This window comes from Cimex lectularius, unplaced genomic scaffold (genome assembly GCF_000648675.2).
Source record: "Cimex lectularius strain Harlan isolate CLEC.00 unplaced genomic scaffold, Clec_2.1 scaffold50, whole genome shotgun sequence".
In the NCBI taxonomy this organism is placed as follows: Eukaryota; Metazoa; Arthropoda; class Insecta; order Hemiptera; family Cimicidae; genus Cimex; species Cimex lectularius.
The window spans coordinates 1,045,334-1,065,020 of NW_019392716.1; the positions used below are offsets into that span (position 1 = coordinate 1,045,334).

At 30.4% G+C, this 19,687-nt stretch overlaps 3 protein-coding genes across 24 annotated transcripts in view; 1 reads left to right on the forward strand and 2 right to left on the reverse strand.

Moving 5' to 3' along the window:
• LOC106664249 (beta-glucuronidase) overlaps nucleotides 1–19,687 on the forward strand; it is a 50,350-nt gene that overhangs the window by 27,089 nt on the left and 3,574 nt on the right. For 10 of the 12 annotated variants that reach the window (XM_024226523.1, XM_024226521.1, XM_024226517.1 and 7 more), the window contains exons 7-10: nucleotides 17,338–17,490; nucleotides 17,579–17,751; nucleotides 17,871–17,972; nucleotides 18,174–18,317. In XM_024226523.1, the coding sequence (XP_024082291.1) occupies nucleotides 17,338–17,490; nucleotides 17,579–17,751; nucleotides 17,871–17,972; nucleotides 18,174–18,317 (572 nt within the window). The remainder of the gene's footprint in view (nucleotides 1–17,337; nucleotides 17,491–17,578; nucleotides 17,752–17,870; nucleotides 17,973–18,173; nucleotides 18,318–19,687) is intronic. The other 2 variants (XM_014389775.2, XM_014389776.2) reach the window with 1 other exon arrangement.
• On the reverse strand, nucleotides 226–14,939 carry LOC106664251. Of its 11 annotated transcripts, none has more exons than XM_014389797.2 (29): nucleotides 14,551–14,939; nucleotides 14,430–14,488; nucleotides 14,066–14,257; nucleotides 13,938–13,991; nucleotides 13,700–13,867; nucleotides 13,562–13,647; nucleotides 13,439–13,498; nucleotides 13,320–13,382; nucleotides 13,184–13,237; nucleotides 7,326–7,373; nucleotides 7,200–7,244; nucleotides 7,071–7,121; nucleotides 6,880–6,930; nucleotides 6,757–6,792; nucleotides 6,611–6,673; nucleotides 4,635–4,667; nucleotides 4,546–4,578; nucleotides 3,937–3,966; nucleotides 3,848–3,880; nucleotides 3,010–3,042; nucleotides 2,921–2,953; nucleotides 2,679–2,708; nucleotides 2,590–2,622; nucleotides 2,438–2,488; nucleotides 2,040–2,075; nucleotides 1,878–1,934; nucleotides 1,557–1,601; nucleotides 1,357–1,395; nucleotides 226–425 (listed from the first exon to the last, which is right to left on the reverse strand). In XM_014389797.2, the coding sequence occupies exons 6-29, from the start codon at nucleotides 13,610–13,612 to the stop codon at nucleotides 405–407; spliced, it is 1,029 nt and encodes a 342-aa protein (XP_014245283.1). In that variant the 5' UTR covers nucleotides 13,613–13,647; nucleotides 13,700–13,867; nucleotides 13,938–13,991; nucleotides 14,066–14,257; nucleotides 14,430–14,488; nucleotides 14,551–14,939; the 3' UTR covers nucleotides 226–404. The 11 variants fall into 11 exon arrangements, with proteins under 11 accessions (XP_014245283.1, XP_024082294.1, XP_024082293.1 ...); XM_024226526.1 differs by having other exon boundaries at nucleotides 14,066–14,277; XM_024226525.1 differs by having other exon boundaries at nucleotides 14,066–14,286.
• LOC106664250 (titin-like) lies at nucleotides 9,092–11,196 on the reverse strand. The gene is made up of 14 exons (XM_014389787.1): nucleotides 10,962–11,196; nucleotides 10,850–10,900; nucleotides 10,712–10,786; nucleotides 10,601–10,657; nucleotides 10,476–10,538; nucleotides 10,342–10,413; nucleotides 10,231–10,284; nucleotides 10,122–10,172; nucleotides 9,985–10,059; nucleotides 9,892–9,933; nucleotides 9,757–9,825; nucleotides 9,635–9,697; nucleotides 9,527–9,580; nucleotides 9,092–9,470 (listed from the first exon to the last, which is right to left on the reverse strand). The coding sequence occupies exons 1-14, from the start codon at nucleotides 11,013–11,015 to the stop codon at nucleotides 9,129–9,131; spliced, it is 1,122 nt and encodes a 373-aa protein (XP_014245273.1). The 5' UTR covers nucleotides 11,016–11,196; the 3' UTR covers nucleotides 9,092–9,128.

The window sequence follows — 19,687 nt, forward strand, 5'->3', positions numbered from 1 at the left end:
TGAATCTGGCAACTGAGTGTGTTGGGTGCTGAAGTGACCTAGCTGTTGATAGCAACCCCCCCTATACAACAAAATAAAGGATCATCAGTAGAAAGCGAGAAGTGATAGGCACTTTGGGCAGATTTGTGCTTATATAACCAGTAATCAAATGTGTTGATAAAAAAAAAGCTCTATAATATTACATTAGCCTTCAAATTACAATAATTTTTAATATTTCAAAACAAATACGGAGAGACAAAACTATTTATTATTGCTGCTCCTCCGACCATGCTGTTTACTCACTCTTTTTCCTCTATTATCATTCCGTGCCATTCTATTCTCTAAAATGTCTTGTCATTCAGATTTCAACAACGATTTGAACAAAAGCGACGATTTATTTTTCGGTTGTCTCAGCAGAAACTATCCTACCTATTTCTTCCTCTGTCCTGGAATGTAAATTCAATGTCACAATTCAACACAACTTGCTAACTATAATTTTTATAATTATTAACTAATGATTATTTAGTTAAGAAATATTGAGTTTGCATAATGAATGCGTTAGATCATCTCTGAGAAAGACCAGCATGATCAGAGACGATCAGATTACTTTTTAACACCATGGTTTACTCTAAATTGTAGCTTGCTTACATTGGAAAAATGGTATCAAATAAGAGAAGTAATGATAAAATTGATTACTTCTCTATTCTCTATTATTTTATCATTTTAACCCCAATGTTATCATTATTTATGACAATAATTTTTTAAAATTATAATAAGCCTATCTATTTATTATAAACAAATAGGACAAATACAACACTTATTTGATGTGATAATTAAATTGCAACAACTTTATGCTAACATTACAATGTTAATAATTAATAACTACACTCAATGTTGCTGTATACAGATAAAACTGAAATAAATTAAAAATTATTGCACAAACAACTAGTTATTTCCTAAACAGGTTTAAAATATTTTGGAGCAATATTGCAGACAGATCTTTCACTATTTACCTCTCTGCACACGCACACATTTAAAGCCGGCATCATTTAAGATTATGTATAATATTTAAGAACTGTAATTTAACTATACAGGCTAAACAATGAATCTGAATACCTTCAGCCTGAAAAAGTTAGTCAATATTTGTTTTAACTAAATTTCATCATAACAACTACTGATTGAATAAACCAACCAACTGTGAAATAGTTTCATTAGAAATACAGACACAATAATTACAAAAAAATATATTTAAAAAAAATAATACTTACACTTTGGGTCCTAGAAAGTAAACAATTATACATCTAGATTATACTTTCGATAAATTAATGTTGAACCATGGTCACCATTTTTGTTTTATGAAAGAAAAATTAAACTTACAGCTACTGATGAAGTCCGTTTTTCTCCCTTGTGGTCCTTCTAAGTATATAGACATGAAACATTTAAATTAGTTTGTAGTATAATGTACATAAAAAAAAGAACAACATAGTAAAAAATATTTTTCCATCAAAACAAAAAAAGAGTTGGAACTTTAAAACTTACTGTCACGTTTTGACCGATTAATAAATATTTAAACAAACCTCAGAAGTTTTTCGTCTTGAATTGATCTGAGATGGCGATGGAGTCTGAAATTTATGATGAATGAAAGTTAATAAATTATATATAAATTAATTAAAATAATTTATATATGTATACATTTGTATATATATTGTACATATTGTATAAAATTTATTTGGGATCTTTAATTTGAAGAAAATTTATAATTATTTAGTAGTTTAGTTTAGAAGCAATAAAAAAATTATTAATCATGCCGGATTATTATTATTATTATCATCTAAAAAATGAATTTGTCATTTAGTTGTTTAATACATGAGCAATAATTCGTTATAATAATTCTCAACCTGTATGCCTCCTGACGTTGAAGCTTTCTTGCTTGAATAATTTCTGTGGGGTGAACCCTAGTTTAACAATTAATTAGAAAATAATTAACCGTTTATATTTGAAAATATTGTTTTTCAGTTGTCTTCAGCTTACAACTAGTGGTTGTTTTGTTTAAATCTTACCATTTTAAAAGCTCGTTGTTGATTGATGGAGTTGATCTGTAAATATAAATAAATAAATATTTTAGTGAGGTTTGCAAGCTGTAACTTAATAATCTCTGATCATTATGTATCTGCCAGATATAAGCCTGTCATCCTCTGTAGTTGGTCAAGTTGTAAAGTTGAATTCTTTAAAATGTGTGGTGTTTAGTGACCGAAAACAATTTCCAAATAATCTTTCTTTAAAATATTCATATTACATTATCCATTGAATGCAGGAATACCTGCCAGATTTAAAAAAAAAAAACTAAAAAAAAAAAAAAAAAAAAAAAAAAAAAAAACAGAATGTAAGACAAGAAATGTGTGGACAACAAGGATAATCAGGAACGATCAAGTAATAACATTTAATATCTCTTACTAACATCATACTGACTCGGACGAAATCCAGGATGTACAAATCTTGGATCTACTGCCTGTAAACCGAAAAAATGTTGATCACCACCAATGATCAATTTTTCATTACAAATATTTAACTTTAAATGCAACATCTATTTTGGCTTTAATTATTACTTACACTGTAAGATATTTTTCTATCGTGGTCTGGATGCTGAAAATATCAGTTTAGTTCCCTGAATTATGGTAATTTATAATAAGATGACTTACTGGGGATTTCATTCTGCTGTCCTTCAATTTCTGTAATCAAACAGTTCAGTAAATAAATGTGAATATGCTATCATATTAATAGTATTTTTAACAATATTAATAAGTATAAAAAACTATCTACATATTTAAAATATTTATTTTTGTTAAGGCCAACTAGTTCAAAGGTAACTAATTTTTCATTATAAGTATTTAACTTTAAATGAAGCAACTATTTTTGAAAGTTTTCTTTAATTATTACTCACCCCAGAAGATATTTTTCTTTCATGGTCTGAACGCTGAAAATATTAGTTTAGTGCCCTGAATTTTGGTAATTTATAATGAGATGACTTACTGGGGATTTCATTCCATTGTCCTTCAATATATCCTGCAATAAAAAAATACAGTAAGTATTCAGTAAATAAATGTGAATGTGCTATTATATTAATAGTATTTCTAGCAATATTAATAACCATAAATAACTATCTACATATTTAAAATGTTCACTTTTGTTAAGGCCAACTAGATCAAAGCTACCTAATTTTTCATTATAAATATTTAATATTAATCCATTTATGTTTTAGTGGTCAATTGACCAAGTTACTTCTTTCAATTAATTATTCTTTTTATGTAAAATTTTGGTTGAGATAAACAAAGTGTCACGAGTGAGATTCGAACCCACGACCTTCAGACGATCCTCTCGGACACCAACTCTCCATCTCAACCTACAACCATTGGAATTTTCCCTCTTTTTGCCATTTTCAAATGTTGTGTAATCAGGATTCGATTCTCAGTGACTTATGAAGTGGCAACGGGGAGCTATTAGTGAAGTGATACTTCTTTTATTTATTAAATATTAATCATTTATGTTTTAGTGGTCAATTGACCAAGTTACTTCTTTCAATTAATTATTCTTTTATGTAATTGTAATGGAAAATTCAAACAGTGGTAGGTTGAGATGGACAGTTGGTGACCGAGAGGATCGAAGTCATAGCTCAAGTGGTAGAGCAGTGACGCGTTTAATCGAAGGTCGTGGGTTCGAATCCTGCTTGTCACACTGACTTTTTTATCTCAACCAAAACCTTACATAAAAAGACTAATAATTGAAAGAAGTAACTTGGTCAATTGACCACCAAAACATAAATTCTAAGCAATTTTAAACATCTATTTTGTAAGTTTGCTTTATTACTTACACCATAAGACATTTTTCTTTTGTAGTGTGAATGCTGAAAATATCGGTTTAGTGCCCTGAATTTTGGTAATTTATAATAAGATTACTTACTGGGGATTTCATTCCGCTGTCCTTCAATTTCTGTAATCAAACAATTCAGTAAATAAATGTGAATATGCTATCATGTTATTATTATTATTGTTATTAATTTTTAAGGGCGTTTTAACGGCTAAGGTCACGCCCTAACATCCAAACCTTCTTAGGTTAGCTATACTTTCTGAGTGTTATAAAGCTCAGATTCCAAACATTCACTCATAAACTATTTATCCTATTAAAAAATTTATCCTATTGCCATCGCTATATAATTTATCCTTTTAAAATTCTTAATTTGGAAGGCCAAATGTATGCAAAAATCCCATTTTAAAATTACATATAAAATTTATTCCTGTTTTTTTAAATTAGAATTTTGAATTTTTGGTCCATAATTTAAACATTTCCCATAGGCTTGTTTGGCTAATAATAATAATAATGGAGTCAGACTAGCAACAGCTATCATATTAATAGTATTTTTAGCAATATTAATAACCAGAAAAAACTATCTACTTCTTTAAAATATTTGCTTTTGTTAAGGCCAACTAGTTCAAAGCTAATTTTTCATTATAAGTATTTAACTTTAAATGAAGCATCTATTTTTCTAAGTTTGCTTTAATTATTACTCACCCCAGAAGATATTTTTCTTTCTTGGTCTGAACGCTGAAAATATTAGTTTAGTGCCCTGAATTTTGGTAATTTATAATAAAATGACTTACTGGGGATTTCATTCCACTGTCCTTCAATCTATCCTGTAATCAAAAAATACAGTAAGTATTCAGTAAATAAATGCAAATGTGCTACCATGTTAATAGTACTTTTAGCAATGTTAATAACTATAACAACTATACATTAATAATGTTTATGTTCATGTTCTGCATGATCAATCACAATCAAATGTACGACCAGTAATCTTTTTCCCCAAGCAGGCATTGGTTCAAGTAAAAAATTAAAATAAATTAATTAAACTAAAGGTAAATGCTTTATGAAGAAACGCACATATTTATAATGTTTATTTTTCTTAAGGCAAAGTTGTCTCAAGTAAAAAATTAAATTTAATTGTAAACATAATTATAAGTAAAAATGGAATTGCTTAATATGTAAATCATAATGAATAAAATGCATAAATACAAATAAATTCTGCTTTTATTTTGGAAAAAGATTTACAAGTGTAAATTGATAAAATTACATTATGTACATAACTAACACGGCAAAATAAAGGGCTTATCATCCAACAACTTTGGTTTCATGGATGACGGAACAACTCTACAGTAGATTTTCACTATGGCTCTAGATTTCACCGCTTTCATATTATACATCTTTTTTAATCTATTTTAATTCGGTTGCTCTTTTGTGTTTCATTTAGTCCATTTATTGTTCAATGAACTTACGAGATTTGTCTTGCCTAAGAACAGATCGTGTAATAGATAGTGCTAATGTTTCATGGTTGTCTTCTGCCTATTTTTACAGGGGTATTGCAACTATGAGGTTAACAACCCTTGAATGCAGGTGTTTTTGAAAAAACAAAAATATAACATTTGAAAGGATCTTCATTCCCTGGGACCTTCACTTTACAGTGATGAACGATGTCAATGCCTAAACTGTTGTGGCCACCAACACCCCAGGTGTTGCCCCTTGAGCATTTGACTCTTTTCACAATTTTTTGTTTGTTTCTTATTCTCTGCATTGTACATGATTTTGACCGATAACTGAGTACCATGAGGAAGTTGTGCTCAACTTTTTTCCTTCAGACTTTTAAAGCCGTACTTCTTCTGAGCCAAATGAATATTTTTTCGGTGTTGATTTATTTTTAAAGTTTTTCATTGAAGAGAGCTTCTTTATAGGATTCCTTTATTTGACACTGTCACTTAAATAATTGAAATAAACAGTAATTTAAAACAGAGGAATGCTGTTTAAAAAGCGGTTTTTCTCATAAGAAAAGCCCTAATCCCTAAGACTTATCCAAACTAGGCCAGAGCCATGCCAAACAAGATACGATTTTATTAATCTCTGCCCAAACTTTTATAATTTAGAAATAATAAAGCAGAGGTTGAAAGTCAAATTAAATTACCATTTCTTTTAGTAAGCCTTCTATGAAAATAGGGTCAAATTCCTGTGAAAGAAGAAATGATTGTTAGATTTGTTTAAAATAAATTTTAATTTTTTTTAAAAATTACACTTTCGATATCACCACTCATGTTCAAAGAGTTCTAGAAAAATAAAATAATTCGGTTAATAAAATGGTCGTGTTAAGTATCAATTTTTCTTAATTAATAGACACTTTAGCACAACTTGAGCCGTAATAAAGGGAGGCACTCGACCGTTTCAGAGTAGGCCATACAGGGTTGACATGATTTGACACCCAAGTTCTCAGTTACAACATTCTAATGTATTAGCAATATCTATATCCAAATACCTAAATAAATGATCTTGTTTGTCAGACACAGGGTTTTTATTATTATTTAAGTGAATTTGAAAAACTTATATTTTCTTATATATATGTAATGCACTTGCATGAGAAAATAGCTAAATAGAAAATAGCACACAGACCTACTGATGACAAAATACAGAAACACATCTGACTGACAGAACCTAATCTGACCAGGATGGGCAAAAATAATCAAAGTAAATTGTATGTTTCTATGAATGATGATTTGAAATGACCCAGATTAAAAAATTGTATTGATATATTCACCTTTGAATTTTCTGAGCCAGAAGCATTTCTTAACTTGCCTGATTGTTTTTTGATGTTTGGATTCTAATCAATTGAAAAAATAAATAAATTTAAAAACCAATTTGTAAGCGGATAAAGATATTTCAGGGTTGGTCGATAAGCCTTACCTCTTTTCTGGCCTGGTGTTGATCAAGAGACAAGATCTGTAATTACAAAATGATGCAAATCATAAAATAAATTTCTTAATAAATAATATATTTCATCAAAAGAAAAATTAATATCATACTAACGTTATACTGACTTGGACGAAACCCAGGATGCATAAACCGTGGATCGACTACCTATGGACCATCGTATGATTGAAAGGCATATTGTAAAATATTAAATTATATTTATCAAAAAATCTCGCTTCAATTGAACTAATTCAAAAGTTTAATCAATCTTAATTGTGTGCTGGTATAAAAATTATATGATGCTTTACCTGAAAACTTTTCAACCTTGTTTGACATAATGGTTTTTCCTGATGTCGGCTCTGAAATGCGTATATGTTTGTGTGTAGGTGATACGATTTTACAAAACAAAATATACGTTTTACAAAATGAAAACTCACTTTGGACATTGGTTGAAATCCAGGTTTGATAAATCTAGGATCTATCTGTACAAAGTATAGGATGGCAACTTGTAATGAAAAATGTAATGGATATTATTTAATTACACTGTTCAAAGTTTTACTCACCTCAGCAATACTAGAAGATAAATCTGTGTTTTTCGATGAAAATTTCGACTGAATATAGTTAAACAAAAAAGTAGTATAAATAAATAATTAATATATACAAAATCATGTTTAATAATTAAATGACAAGTTTTCTTTGTATCTACTAATAAAGGCTGTTATATGGTATTCAGATTCATTGAATATTTGAACTTTTTTTTTCAAAAAATAGCACAACACTAATTATAAATTGTTTGTATAATTACTTATAACTTATAATATAATAAAAAATATATATCTACGCCTTAACTACAGATTACACGTTGGCTAAACTAGGAAATATTTAATATATTGTATATTAAATATTTATATATTATAAATAATTGTGTTTTTAATGACATAATAAGAAAGTAAGTTAATCACTTACCAAAATGTGTCTGCAATATTGCTCACAATCCGAAGGCTATTATTTTCTCTCTGATTTTCTGAAGATGATAAAACCTTAGATTTAATCGTAGAAAAGTGCTGTTTTATTGACTCATTTAACTTATAATTTAAATGTATGCCCATTTTTGTTTAAATTTGATTAAAATATTAGCTCACATTAAAGAAAGTACACCTATTCAAAAATGCACTTATATAACAGACGTATAACTGATTCAGTTATATTTTTTAAGTCAATTAGTTAAAATGAAATTATTGACATCTGACAATATTAGTGACAGCCCAAAAAATTGTAAGGAAAATTATAGAATAAAAAAATTAAAACACTAATCAAAGTAAAAACTGATCCAAAAAAGAGAAAAAAATATATACTTGTTTAAAATTTTGCTCTTGTTTTGAATGTCTTCTAGACGGTGGCTAAAATCAAAAATATTCAGACAAAGTAAATTAAATGAAAACAAAAAATTATAGATAATTTAAATTAATAAAATAAAAATTACTCGTTTTGAACTAGGCCCATCATCCTTAACAAAATAAAGTTGCTAAAACAAAAAATTTGATTTGAAGTTTGAGAATTTCAAAAGAGACAAGAAAACGGTCGTACTTACTTCTCTATTTTGTGGGAATATCGGGTCATAACCGGCACGAAGATCTCCAGAATCAATCGCATGTAAAGGGTTGTCAGAGTCATCATCACTTCTCATGTCCGATTCCTTAGAATTTTCAAAAAAAAAAAAAATCATACATTTCAAAAATCACTTGTGACAAATGTAAACTTACAATAATTGGGTGCGGTGTTATATACCCTGGATCTGGTGGTCGACTTTTACCAGGTGGTTTACCCTGTAATATGAATTAAAAAATCCAATTTAAAAAAATGTTTTTTTATTTTTTTATTTGAGTCTTGTATGAAATAACTCTTTATCGCAACATAAGAAAAGGTTTAATCAAAGTTATTTTTAGTCATGTAACTCAATTATTATGGCGTTTGGTTCTTACCACTTGCGATTTCCCGTGTGGCTGCATGGACTGAGGTTGTTCCAACGGTTCAATGGCCTAGCCCAATATAACATTAAATTAAGACAAAATGCATAATTTTAAGTTTTAGATTTATTTAGAAAACAAAACGCAGGTTCTGAAATTTTATGTTACTGCCAATATAAGAATGACATAATTGTTAATATATCACAAATCAATGTAGAATTGGATTAACTTATCAAAACATTTTATAAATGCGAAAGTACAACCTTGGAGAAATACTTAATTTAAAATAAAACTAATTTTGGTTATTAGTTAATAACAAAAGTAAATAAATTATTTTAATTAAAAATTCCAAATTTATTACTTTTTAAAAATATACTTTTTAAATTTAAACCATGTTCTTTAGTGTTTAAACTGTATATGTTTATTCCTTCTGTTTTTACTTTGATTATGGTTCTTATTCAGTGATTGGTTAAGCGCTGATTTATGCTGTTTAATCTGATGCTGTTGCAGCTCGTCTGCTAATTTTGTTTCTGGTCGTACAACTCTATTTGTCGGTTTTGAAATGGCATCGCTGTGCCTCTTTGCCTTGTAAGGCTGAAAAAGCGCTGAGCGGCTTTCTTTAATTTCTCTCTTCTGCTCATTCAGAGACAGCTTCATCGAATTCCCATCACCCTTCGCATTCTTAGCCAAGTGATCGTAATGGCTCGGATAAGACATACGATTTTCAACTGGTGGGTTAGTCTGAGAAAGTAAATTTTTAATTTATTCAGTATAATAATAGATTTTTAAAGGCTTACTGAAGTAATGATCTCAGGTTCTTCGACATGCATTAAACGATGCCCTATAGGAGCCTTGAAAACCGATAGTATTTAGTGCTACACTAAATAATAATATTTAAAACTTACAGGAGTTGGTTCTTTGATTATCTCTGGCTTGGGAACAACCTTAGGACGATCTGGATGTTTGAACTAAGGGAACATGGATTAATAATATATATTCACTTTATAACAAACATATTCTGTCCTACCTCTACTTTGGAGGGTTTTCGATGTGAACTCATTGTCTTATGACCTACTACAGGAAAAGATTCTTTTTTCTAATAGAATATTATTATTTTTTTAATTTTAATATTTATAAAATCCAATAGACAGGCTTTACTTACCTCTGGTGGGGGAATCGGTGGTACTTTTTTCTCTCTAACAACCTACATTTCTTATATTTTTGTGTGTTCAAAATTTTATTTAAATTTGCTTACCGGGCGTTTTGGTCTTTGTCGAGACGGATGCACACCCATGTCTTTATGCCCGATGACAGGCTTCACTTCCTCTTTCTATTTACATACATAAAATTGCACTTATGCTGCTTTGCGATCGCTTATAAATTTATCATTACCACTTGTTCTACAATTATTGGCTTTGGACGTATGACCGGTACTTCTCTTTTCTGTCGTGAATATATTTTTTTAACTTTTTGAAAAAATAATAGACATTTTGTCACTTGCCTTGGGTTGCGGACGAAGGTGACTTGCAAAATCTTTGTTCCCTTTATTACTTACCTAAATTGTTTATATTTTCTTTTGTCTTTGAAAAATTTAATTCATGTGTTAGCTTACTGGAGGTTTTTCTGTCGGTTCGCTAGGCTTAATTTCTACAACTCTTTCAATACGCTTTTTTTCTTCTTTTTTCTACTCACATATGTAAAATTGTATTTTTGCTATTTAGTGTTCACTTCTAATTTTTATATTACCACTTTGCGCTTTGGATGTGAACCCATTGTCCTATGACCTATTACGGGTAAAGTTTCTTTTTTCTATCGCAGTTTTAATTTTTTTTTTAATTTCATGAAAATCCGATGAACTGTCTCTAACTTACCCTGTCTTCTACAGGTGGCTGAATGACTTGGGGCCTTCTAATTTGTTTTCTGCCTGTCTAAAATGTTTTCATTTGTTTCTCTCTTTAAAACTTAAATTCAGACCGGCTTACTGTTTTTTTTTGCCGACTCGGGCGCATTCCCATGTCTTTGTGTCCTTTAACAAGACTTCCCTTTTCTTCATATTGCTATTCACACACATAGAATTGCAATTATGCTGCTAAGCAGTCACTTTTAATATTTATCTTTACCACTTGATCGGATTCTAAACCTGTGTAGTATTCGTCTGAAGACACTCTTCTCTTTATCAAAGGAGCAAAATTGTGAAATCAGCTTGTCAACTTTTAAGAATAAAAAGTTTACCGCAAGACTTCCACCTGGATACCATTCCTGGGGTCTCATGTATTCCATAGTCATTGTGGTGTGTCGAATCAGTAGAGTCGCACTTATTGTAGCCAACCCGATTGTTTCGTTTCAATAATTTAAATAAAATGAGTAAAATTTATTTGTTATTGTCTATTTTTTTACATAGAAAAGTAAAGCATTTCTCCAAGTGAAAATAAACATTCAATTTCTTTAATATACATGAAACTTTTGTTTTAAACATTTTTCTCATGTGTTTTTATATTATTTTTTTATAAATACGTGCCAATTTTAAATATTATCGTAAGACAGAATATGAAAAAAAAACTTCCTTAAATGAACCCACTATTGATTTGTGACAATGAAACTTTGTTGTTTTGAGGATTCCATGCTGTACCAGCATTGAAATCCCCAAGGAGGCATCATTTAAAGTTCTAATTATTAACGGAACGGAATTAAACTTAAAAATAATTATTTGTAAATCTTACTTTTGGCGTGAAAGGTCTTCCATTGGCTTTTTGAAATTCCTGTTAATCAAGCAAACATGAGCACATCAGAAGAAAAAATTATACGGTGATTGTTAATTATGCTTAGCGGCAGATTCAAAATGAAAACAAATTTAGTTTTAATCTTTTACTTACATAAATAATTCTTTATGAAAAAAGAGATTCATAGGACCAATTAACAGTTTACCTAACTATATTGATGTACATAAAATGATATTTTGAAGTCAGCATTTTATAAGAAAAAAAAAATTTCCAAATTAAGTTTAATCAAAATAGATTCAATTAAATTGTTTTTAATGCTACTGTGCTTCTGAATCAATTATGAGTTGATAAAATGAATTTCTTTCTCACTGATCTTACATGGCCACAATCATGCCATCATGAGGTCAAAACTTAAAAAGTCTAATCACTAACCAATACTTAATTTGATAGCGCAATAAAAAAAAATTGGCCAAGAAGAAACAGGGCGAATTTTTTTCTTTGTTCTTAAATTAAGACAACTTTATAATTGAGGCATTGTTATACTAGTAATAAGTTATAATTTTTTAATCACACCCTGAGGTACTGACCCTAAGGTCTATACCTCAAGGGAGTCCACCTACGCCGTTATGCTGCTGGGTCAAGGACTCCCCTTAAGCCAAATGCTCCGGGGAGGGGGTCTTTGATACCTGACCAATGAACTTAGGTTCCAGCGGCTTACAGCTAGGTAATTTTAGCCTTGAACGCCTGCAAAATATAATCTAGCTTAAACTAACACAAAGTACAATCGCACAAATAAATACATTCACACCTATGTATGACTCATTTTGGCTGCCAGTTGAGTACTTAGGGTCAATTGGGTACTTTTATAAATATTACACACGACTGGAGGGTTTATGCTGACTATATTTCAACATCGGCTCCTCACATTCTCACCAATAAATACACGCACTCAAACAAAAGAGAACCATGAACTGAAACTACTTATGACTAAAAAATGTATTCTTCAATTCACCCATTTGTTTTGCAATCTTAACCTTTTTTTTGCAATTAGCAAATAAAATGTATTAATAATAATCAATCTTTATGCAATAAAATAAAGTGATGTGCTATTAGTTTGAAAAAAAAAAGTAAATGTCAAAATGAGTCTAAATACAAAATTAACAGAGCTGTTATTATTTGAATTACATAACTGAATATAATTGAAATAATAATTGAATATTATTTTCATTCGAACAATAATCAACATATTATTTTGGAACAATAAAAAATAATGTTGTTTTTTAATGAAGCCATTGTATAAAGATGTTCTTAACTTTTACAAGAAAGCCTTTAAATAAATTTAAAATTAAACTTAAATTTAATTGTTTATATACAAGATGGGTAAAACATAAATAAATTAAGTTATGTAATTCAAATTTGTTTCATATTGCTATTGTTTTTATACACTTCATTTTGATTTTAGCTCCAAACATTAGAATTTATTTAGTTCGGTAAATTTTTTTATTATATAATATTATTCCCACATATTAACCAAATTTTACAATTGGTGGTAATTTTAAAAGATCATTAGAGATGACTAGGGACAATAATAGTTACAGGCACAGAGCTAAGAACTTTGTACAAATTCACACGGTTTTTGTTTAAATATACATGAATATCTAAATATTAGCTATATTTTGTTTAACAATTTAATTATTATTTAAAAAGAAAAATACTTGTGTGGAATTAACTTACCTCACGGGAATGCGATCTTGGTTTGTACGATGGTGGCGATACATACTCAGTCATCTTTAATTTTTACATTACTGTTTTTTTGTTTTGTTTTGTTAAAAGATCTTTTTACACATTTTTTAAAATAAATGCTTGTTACCTTTTGATAATTTCCTGGCACAACGTACGGGTCAGTGTAGTAGCGCTTTTCTTCCAGATACTCCTGATGACATAAAACGATTAATAATTGTTATTATTTGTTTAAAAACTGCACAATACCTTTGGAGGTGGAATTTTGGTCCATTTAGGTTCATTGGAGTTATCTGCGTCTTGTTGACTCTGAGGAATAAGTTATATATAATAAGTTATAATTAATTCGATTTACTGTAAAAGACTTTTTACCTTTGGATGGTTTTTATCCTTCCTTGTATCATGCTCATTCGGTTTTGCCATTTTCAATACAAAATATCTCTGTCAAGCCTTCAATACTAAAATGTATTTTATGTATTAAGGTCAAAGATTTCTAAAAGAGTTTTATACCTTGGTGTAATTTTGTAACATTTTCAATGAGCAATTTCATTTACAAGTTTTCTTTCTAACCATCTCTCTTCTTCTTTGGGGATTGTGGCCTTGTTTAATACAATTTTTTAAATTTTAACTAATTCTACTGTTGTCTTTACACAATGACACCTTTGGTAAATTGTCAACCTGTGAATTCCAATTTTTAATTTTATAAAGAGCATTTTGGACTTTTAAATTGAATAATGACCACTCTTACATCAACTCTTGCACAGGGTGTCTGTTTAACACTTTTGGAAAACGGAATTCGATTCTATAAATTTATTTTATAAGCATTGTAATTATTTCATATGAAGTTGAATTTATGAGAAAACATTTTTCCCTTACTTGCTTTTCTAAAGTTGAGAGTCGTATTTCAAGAGAGGCCTGAGCCTTAATTAAGTGAGTTAATTTTGTTTCGGTTTTATTGAGCTCTTTTCCAAGTTCATACAGTTTGTGCCTAGTTACCACAGCCGTGCTATCGATTTGATGAACGCTATCCAGTTTCTCTTTCAAGACGGCCAGTTTCTCTAGATCCATCTACGGTTTTAATGAAAAAACTATCGTAGCTAGATTATCATAGATTCAACGGTGCCACAAAAAACAAAAACAAAAAATAAACTATTTTTAATAATTAGTCACAAGTAGGTGCATATCATAGCTACTTATCACAATTCAAAAAGATAAAAATGGAAAACAAAAAACAACTTACACTAGTACTTCTTGGATTTTTTAATCTGGGGTCAACACGTCCGGGTTTTATGGATCGAACTGAAGAAATACAATTCTTGAGGTTGCGTAATGATTTGGAGAGTTGGCAATAATAAACTTACAATATGATTTGGAGAACAGGAGTAGCTCCTGTTGGGTCCCGAAGTGAGCTCTTTCAGCCTTGTTTCCATAGCATTCTGCCCATCCTTCAACACTTCGAGGGCTTTTTCTACTTCACAGAGACCATTTTTCAAAATGGGAATACTGTCGCACGCAATTTCCAGCGTTTCTTTAATCCTGGGTATTTTGTCTGCTATGGCAATGATCTCACTGAGTACCGCATCTTCAAAGATATCGGGCATATTTCAATGCTTAACTACAACCCAGCGTCTCTATGATGAAATATTCAGAGGAGCACGACGTTTGCCTCCCATCTTTTCTACTTGTTTTATTTACATGAATTTTGCTTTTTATTTCTACATGAAATCAGGTGTTTTAATCAACTGCAACAAAATAATGTTTAACTCAATGGAATATTGAAGAACAATATCCTTTTTTTTTTTAAAAGTACATTTTGAACAACTCAGCTCTATTTCTGAGCTTTAAAAATAAGGTTACAAAAGACATCTATAAATTTATGCCTTTAATTTAAAATAGAATAAATAATTTTTAACTCAATGGAATATTAAAGAACAATGATGTCTTTTTTTAAGTACATTTACTTAGCTATTTCTCATTTTCAAAAATTAGGTTTTAAAAAGACATTATCCATAAATTTGTGCATTATAATTTAAAATAGAATACATAATGGCAATTTTAATGACAAATTGTAGTAGAGAAAAAAGTTCACTTATTATTTTAACACAAAATTATATTTTCAAGGAGCGGGCACAAAATTAAAATTTCACTATAACAATAAAATTATAAAAACTGTAGTTAAAAGTTTAAAACTTTTTTTGTGGCTGCTGGATTTGAACCTACCTTGCAGTGATGAGTGCTGTGTCATCATCTTAACTGTTGTGGCCACCGATGTTTAAAACATACCTCCACTATGATTGATTTCTGAGTCGTGTTTCCAATAATGCCCTGTGTTTGTCTGTCAATCTTTTCTTTCAATCACTCACTCTCTCTCCCTCTCTCTCTCTCTCCCTCTCTCCCTCTCTCCCTCTCTCCCTCTCTCTCTCCCTCTCCCCCCCTCCTNCACCCTCTCCTCTCCCTCTCACCCCCTCTCACCTCCTCCCCTCCCTCTCACCCTCTCCCTCTCACCTCCTCCCCTCCCTCTCACCCTCTCCCTCTCACCTCCCCCCTCGCTCTCTCTCTCTCTCTCTCCCCTCTTTCTCTTGCACACTAACTCTAGGAGCATTGGTTCCTCTCTAACCATCCCTATGATGTTACAGTATGGCAGAAGACTCTACAAAAGATCTACATTAAGAAAAAGAGCTTAAGAGTCGAGATGTTATTTCTGCTAAGACTCATAAGGGCTTTTGGATGATATATTACAAAGTGGCACAGTTTATAACAAACGAGGTACCTTTAAGGATGCCAGTGAACAAATAGATTCTCCCTTCAAAACAGGCACATCCCCGTGGGATTACGGACTTTGAGGATAATCCTGTAGAACTTAATGATTTCGCAGAGACATTGTAGTGTACACTGATGCCAACTGTATGAACAATCTGGGCTATGATTTTTCACAATTTTCATGGAAGAATTGTGGCAGAAAGACAGTACTGGCTTGGAAAACTATACAGCAACAATCAGGCAGTATTAAAAGTTAAAATGGCTACTGCACCAAAGTCAAAATAATTTTGAAGAAAAATCGTTGAGAAAAGTTATTAGAACTAGTCAGGTTGCACTGCATTGCAATGATTCCTGTCAGATGTCATTGGTGTTAGAGGTGAGACAAATTTGGGTTGACTTACATAAGCTATACAAACTCAAGAATGAACTTGTTAGCAAAGAAAGCATCAGGATGGGAACATTCCATAAATTAAAAGAAAAATGGCTGCAGAGAGTGTTGAAATTCTTGAGGTTTTTGAAAAAATTGAGGTTCTTCTCAAAAAGGAGCTCATACAAAAGACGCTAACAACTATTTAACATCGAAAGTTGTCCTCCATAATGTCACCTATAAGGCAACACAGGTCATATCCAATCATGGGAGAATGGAGCATATCTCCACAAATTTAATATAATAAAAAGTAATGTTTGTGCCAAAACCTTTGCATCTTGGTATCTGGGCAATGTCTGAACATGAAAGAAGCGAGTTGGTGAAATTCTTGGTTACAGACAGCTTGTGTGGACTTTAAAAAGAGTGATTTGGTGTCAAATGATCAAGATCTGAGAACTTTGTTTTAACAATAGCCTTTGATAAACTATAGTTATAAATCTTCTAATTAATTGATACAAAACAAAATATTGATACAATACAAAACATTAGTTTCTAATACTATACTGTATAGATGTTAAAGTTTTGTAAAAATGTGAGCAAGAAAATGTTTACTTATTTTAGTTAAGAAACTTAAATTGGGAGGTGTTGGTGGTTGCAGTGGTTTAGGCGTTGACCCGGTGCTCATCACTATAAGCTAAAGGTCCCAGAATCGAATCCAGCAGCCCTGCATTCGATCCCGAAATACTTACAAACAGGCTTTTTTTCTCTCTAAAAGTACTGGCAACCCGAGGATTCATACAACCTCATAGTTGAAATACCTTCGTAAAAAAATAAATAAATGAAACTTAAGTGTAAAAACATTCATTTTCAATTATATAGTCTTTTAATGTTAAAAAAATTGATATGTTTTATTTTTCAAACGAAATGCTTGAAATTTTTATAGGGATTGCTTAATAAATAAATAAATTAATTAATTTAAAAAAACTCAAGTGAAAATCTTTAGCTTACAATATTTTTACAGGTCAAATTATCAAGCATTCATAAAGGAGCAGAAATTGAGGATGAGTATCGACTTCCGATTGGAATAAGGACATTAGAATGGACCGATACAAGCTTTTATATCAACAACAAGCCAATATATTTGAGAGGATTTGGAAAACATGAAGACTCAGATGTAATTTTCTGTTGGGGGGAGAAAAAAAAAATATATATATATATAACTGTTAGTCAGTAATTTTCAAGTTTTAAAAATATAATTTTAGATACGAGGAAAAGGACTGGACCTTGCTTTGGTTGTTAAAGACTTCAATCTATTGAAATGGGTCGGAGCGAATGCGTTTCGCACTTCTCATTATCCGTACGCCGAAGAAATTATGGACTTTGCAGACAAAGAGGGCATAATGATTATCGACGAATGTCCGAGTGTTGACACTGAGTAATGAATTTCACTTGTAATTAGTATAAGTATACGAATAAGTAAAATAGTTTATATTCCAATGATGTGTTTCAAAGTGTCAAGAAAAGATGATAACTTTGAATTTAAATTTATAAAAGGATGGGGAAACAATTTCGAAAAAAGAAAGGAAAATATAGGAGCCATCTATCAATAGATACTCTTGCAAGAATACCAAAAGTACAAAAATCGCGTAAACGGAGGTGACCAATACACACCAAATGCACGATGATTCGATATCCCCTCACCATTCTGAGAAAATTTGATTAGACAATTTAGAGGTATAACAGAACAAAATATTCCATTAAGTTCATCTCTCAAGAGCGGGCATTGAGAAGAAATCGAATCATCCATAATAGAAAAGTTTATTGAATAGTATACAATTAATAAATAATTTATTTCAGCCAATACTCCCAAGCACTCCTGGAAAAGCATAAAGATTCACTCACCCAGTTGATAAAAAGGGATAAAAACAGGCCATCGGTCATTATGTGGTCCGTAGCTAACGAACCCAGGACACAATATCCAGAGTCTGCTGATTATTTTAGGTAATTTTTGCCATCCATTGCAACAAATAAAATTTCTGTCAAGAAAATATTCTATTTTCCTCATTCTGAATTTGATTTTGATTTTATAATGAGAAAATAAGCTTTATTTATTTCAGTCACTTGGTCAGTTAGAATTTTACAATTTTATACTAATTTGGAAAGGTTTAGTTTATGAACTATTATTTTAATCTTTAGTATGTACAAATGTTAAATTAAAATTATTTGCAATAATATATTTGAGATGTTAGTATTATTATAGAATTAATAACATTGGGCAAATTTGCTGTTTCTTCTAAATCTTGGCCATTTGGGCAAGTCAAACTAATAGGTCTTACTTTTAATGCTCTAATTGACTGAGGTACCTCTAGATGTCTCAATTTTGAGTTATTTGAGTTTTCTTTCGTATTCTTATTGAGACTTGCATATCAGTATTTCTGCATGATGGATGGAAAGAAAGACAGATTGATGATTGAATGTGAACAATTACTTCAAGTTTTGTTGTTATTTTTTTTATGATAATATATTCTACTATCAGTCTGGCTTATGTATGCAGACACTCTTAATCCAGTTAAGACCGGGCATTTAGGCCGCAGTTTTTCCTTCCAATTTTTTCTTCTTTGAATCTATGTCCAATGTTTACAGCCATTTGGTACACACTATGACCAAATGGGCATCTTGCTATTATCAGTCTGACCTTAAATCCTTGTCCTCATCTTTTTGACATCCTTCTGGATATATTTCAACTCTGAAGGCTACGTCCGGTTGTAATCTTTTTTAAACGAAATTTCCAAAGCCTGGAGATTTTGGTACTTAAGAAGATGGAACTGTGAACAAATAGTTTAATAAAAACAATAATTACTAAAGATTAAATCAGTAAAAAAAAATTAAAGAAGAGTTTTAGAAATTAGGTTAATAAGTATTTATTATCTCGTTCTCATACATTGTCCTTTCTATTTATTATGTGTATCATGATGAGACATAACCATATTCATATTTTCGGTACTATCATAAATTCAAAAATACCCTTCATAGTAATATCAAACTTTTAAATTCAATCACTTCAGCCATCTTTAATATGAACTAATTTATTTTTGACTACTTCTTTTTAGAACTATTAAAGAAAAATACAAGGAACAGTAAGAAAAAATAAATTTAACATTAAAGCAACAATTTACTAACAATTGTAAAGTTATGTAGTATTGTAGATTGTAAAGTTATAAAGTATCTTGCAGTGTACTGTATTAACAATTGTATTAATTAATGTTATTAAGATTTAAGATATTAAGTTGATTAATCTCATCTTCTTTCTGTCTGACAGAACTCAAGAGATTTAAAGGATCATATTCTATCTTCTCTCTTTCTCTCTCTCT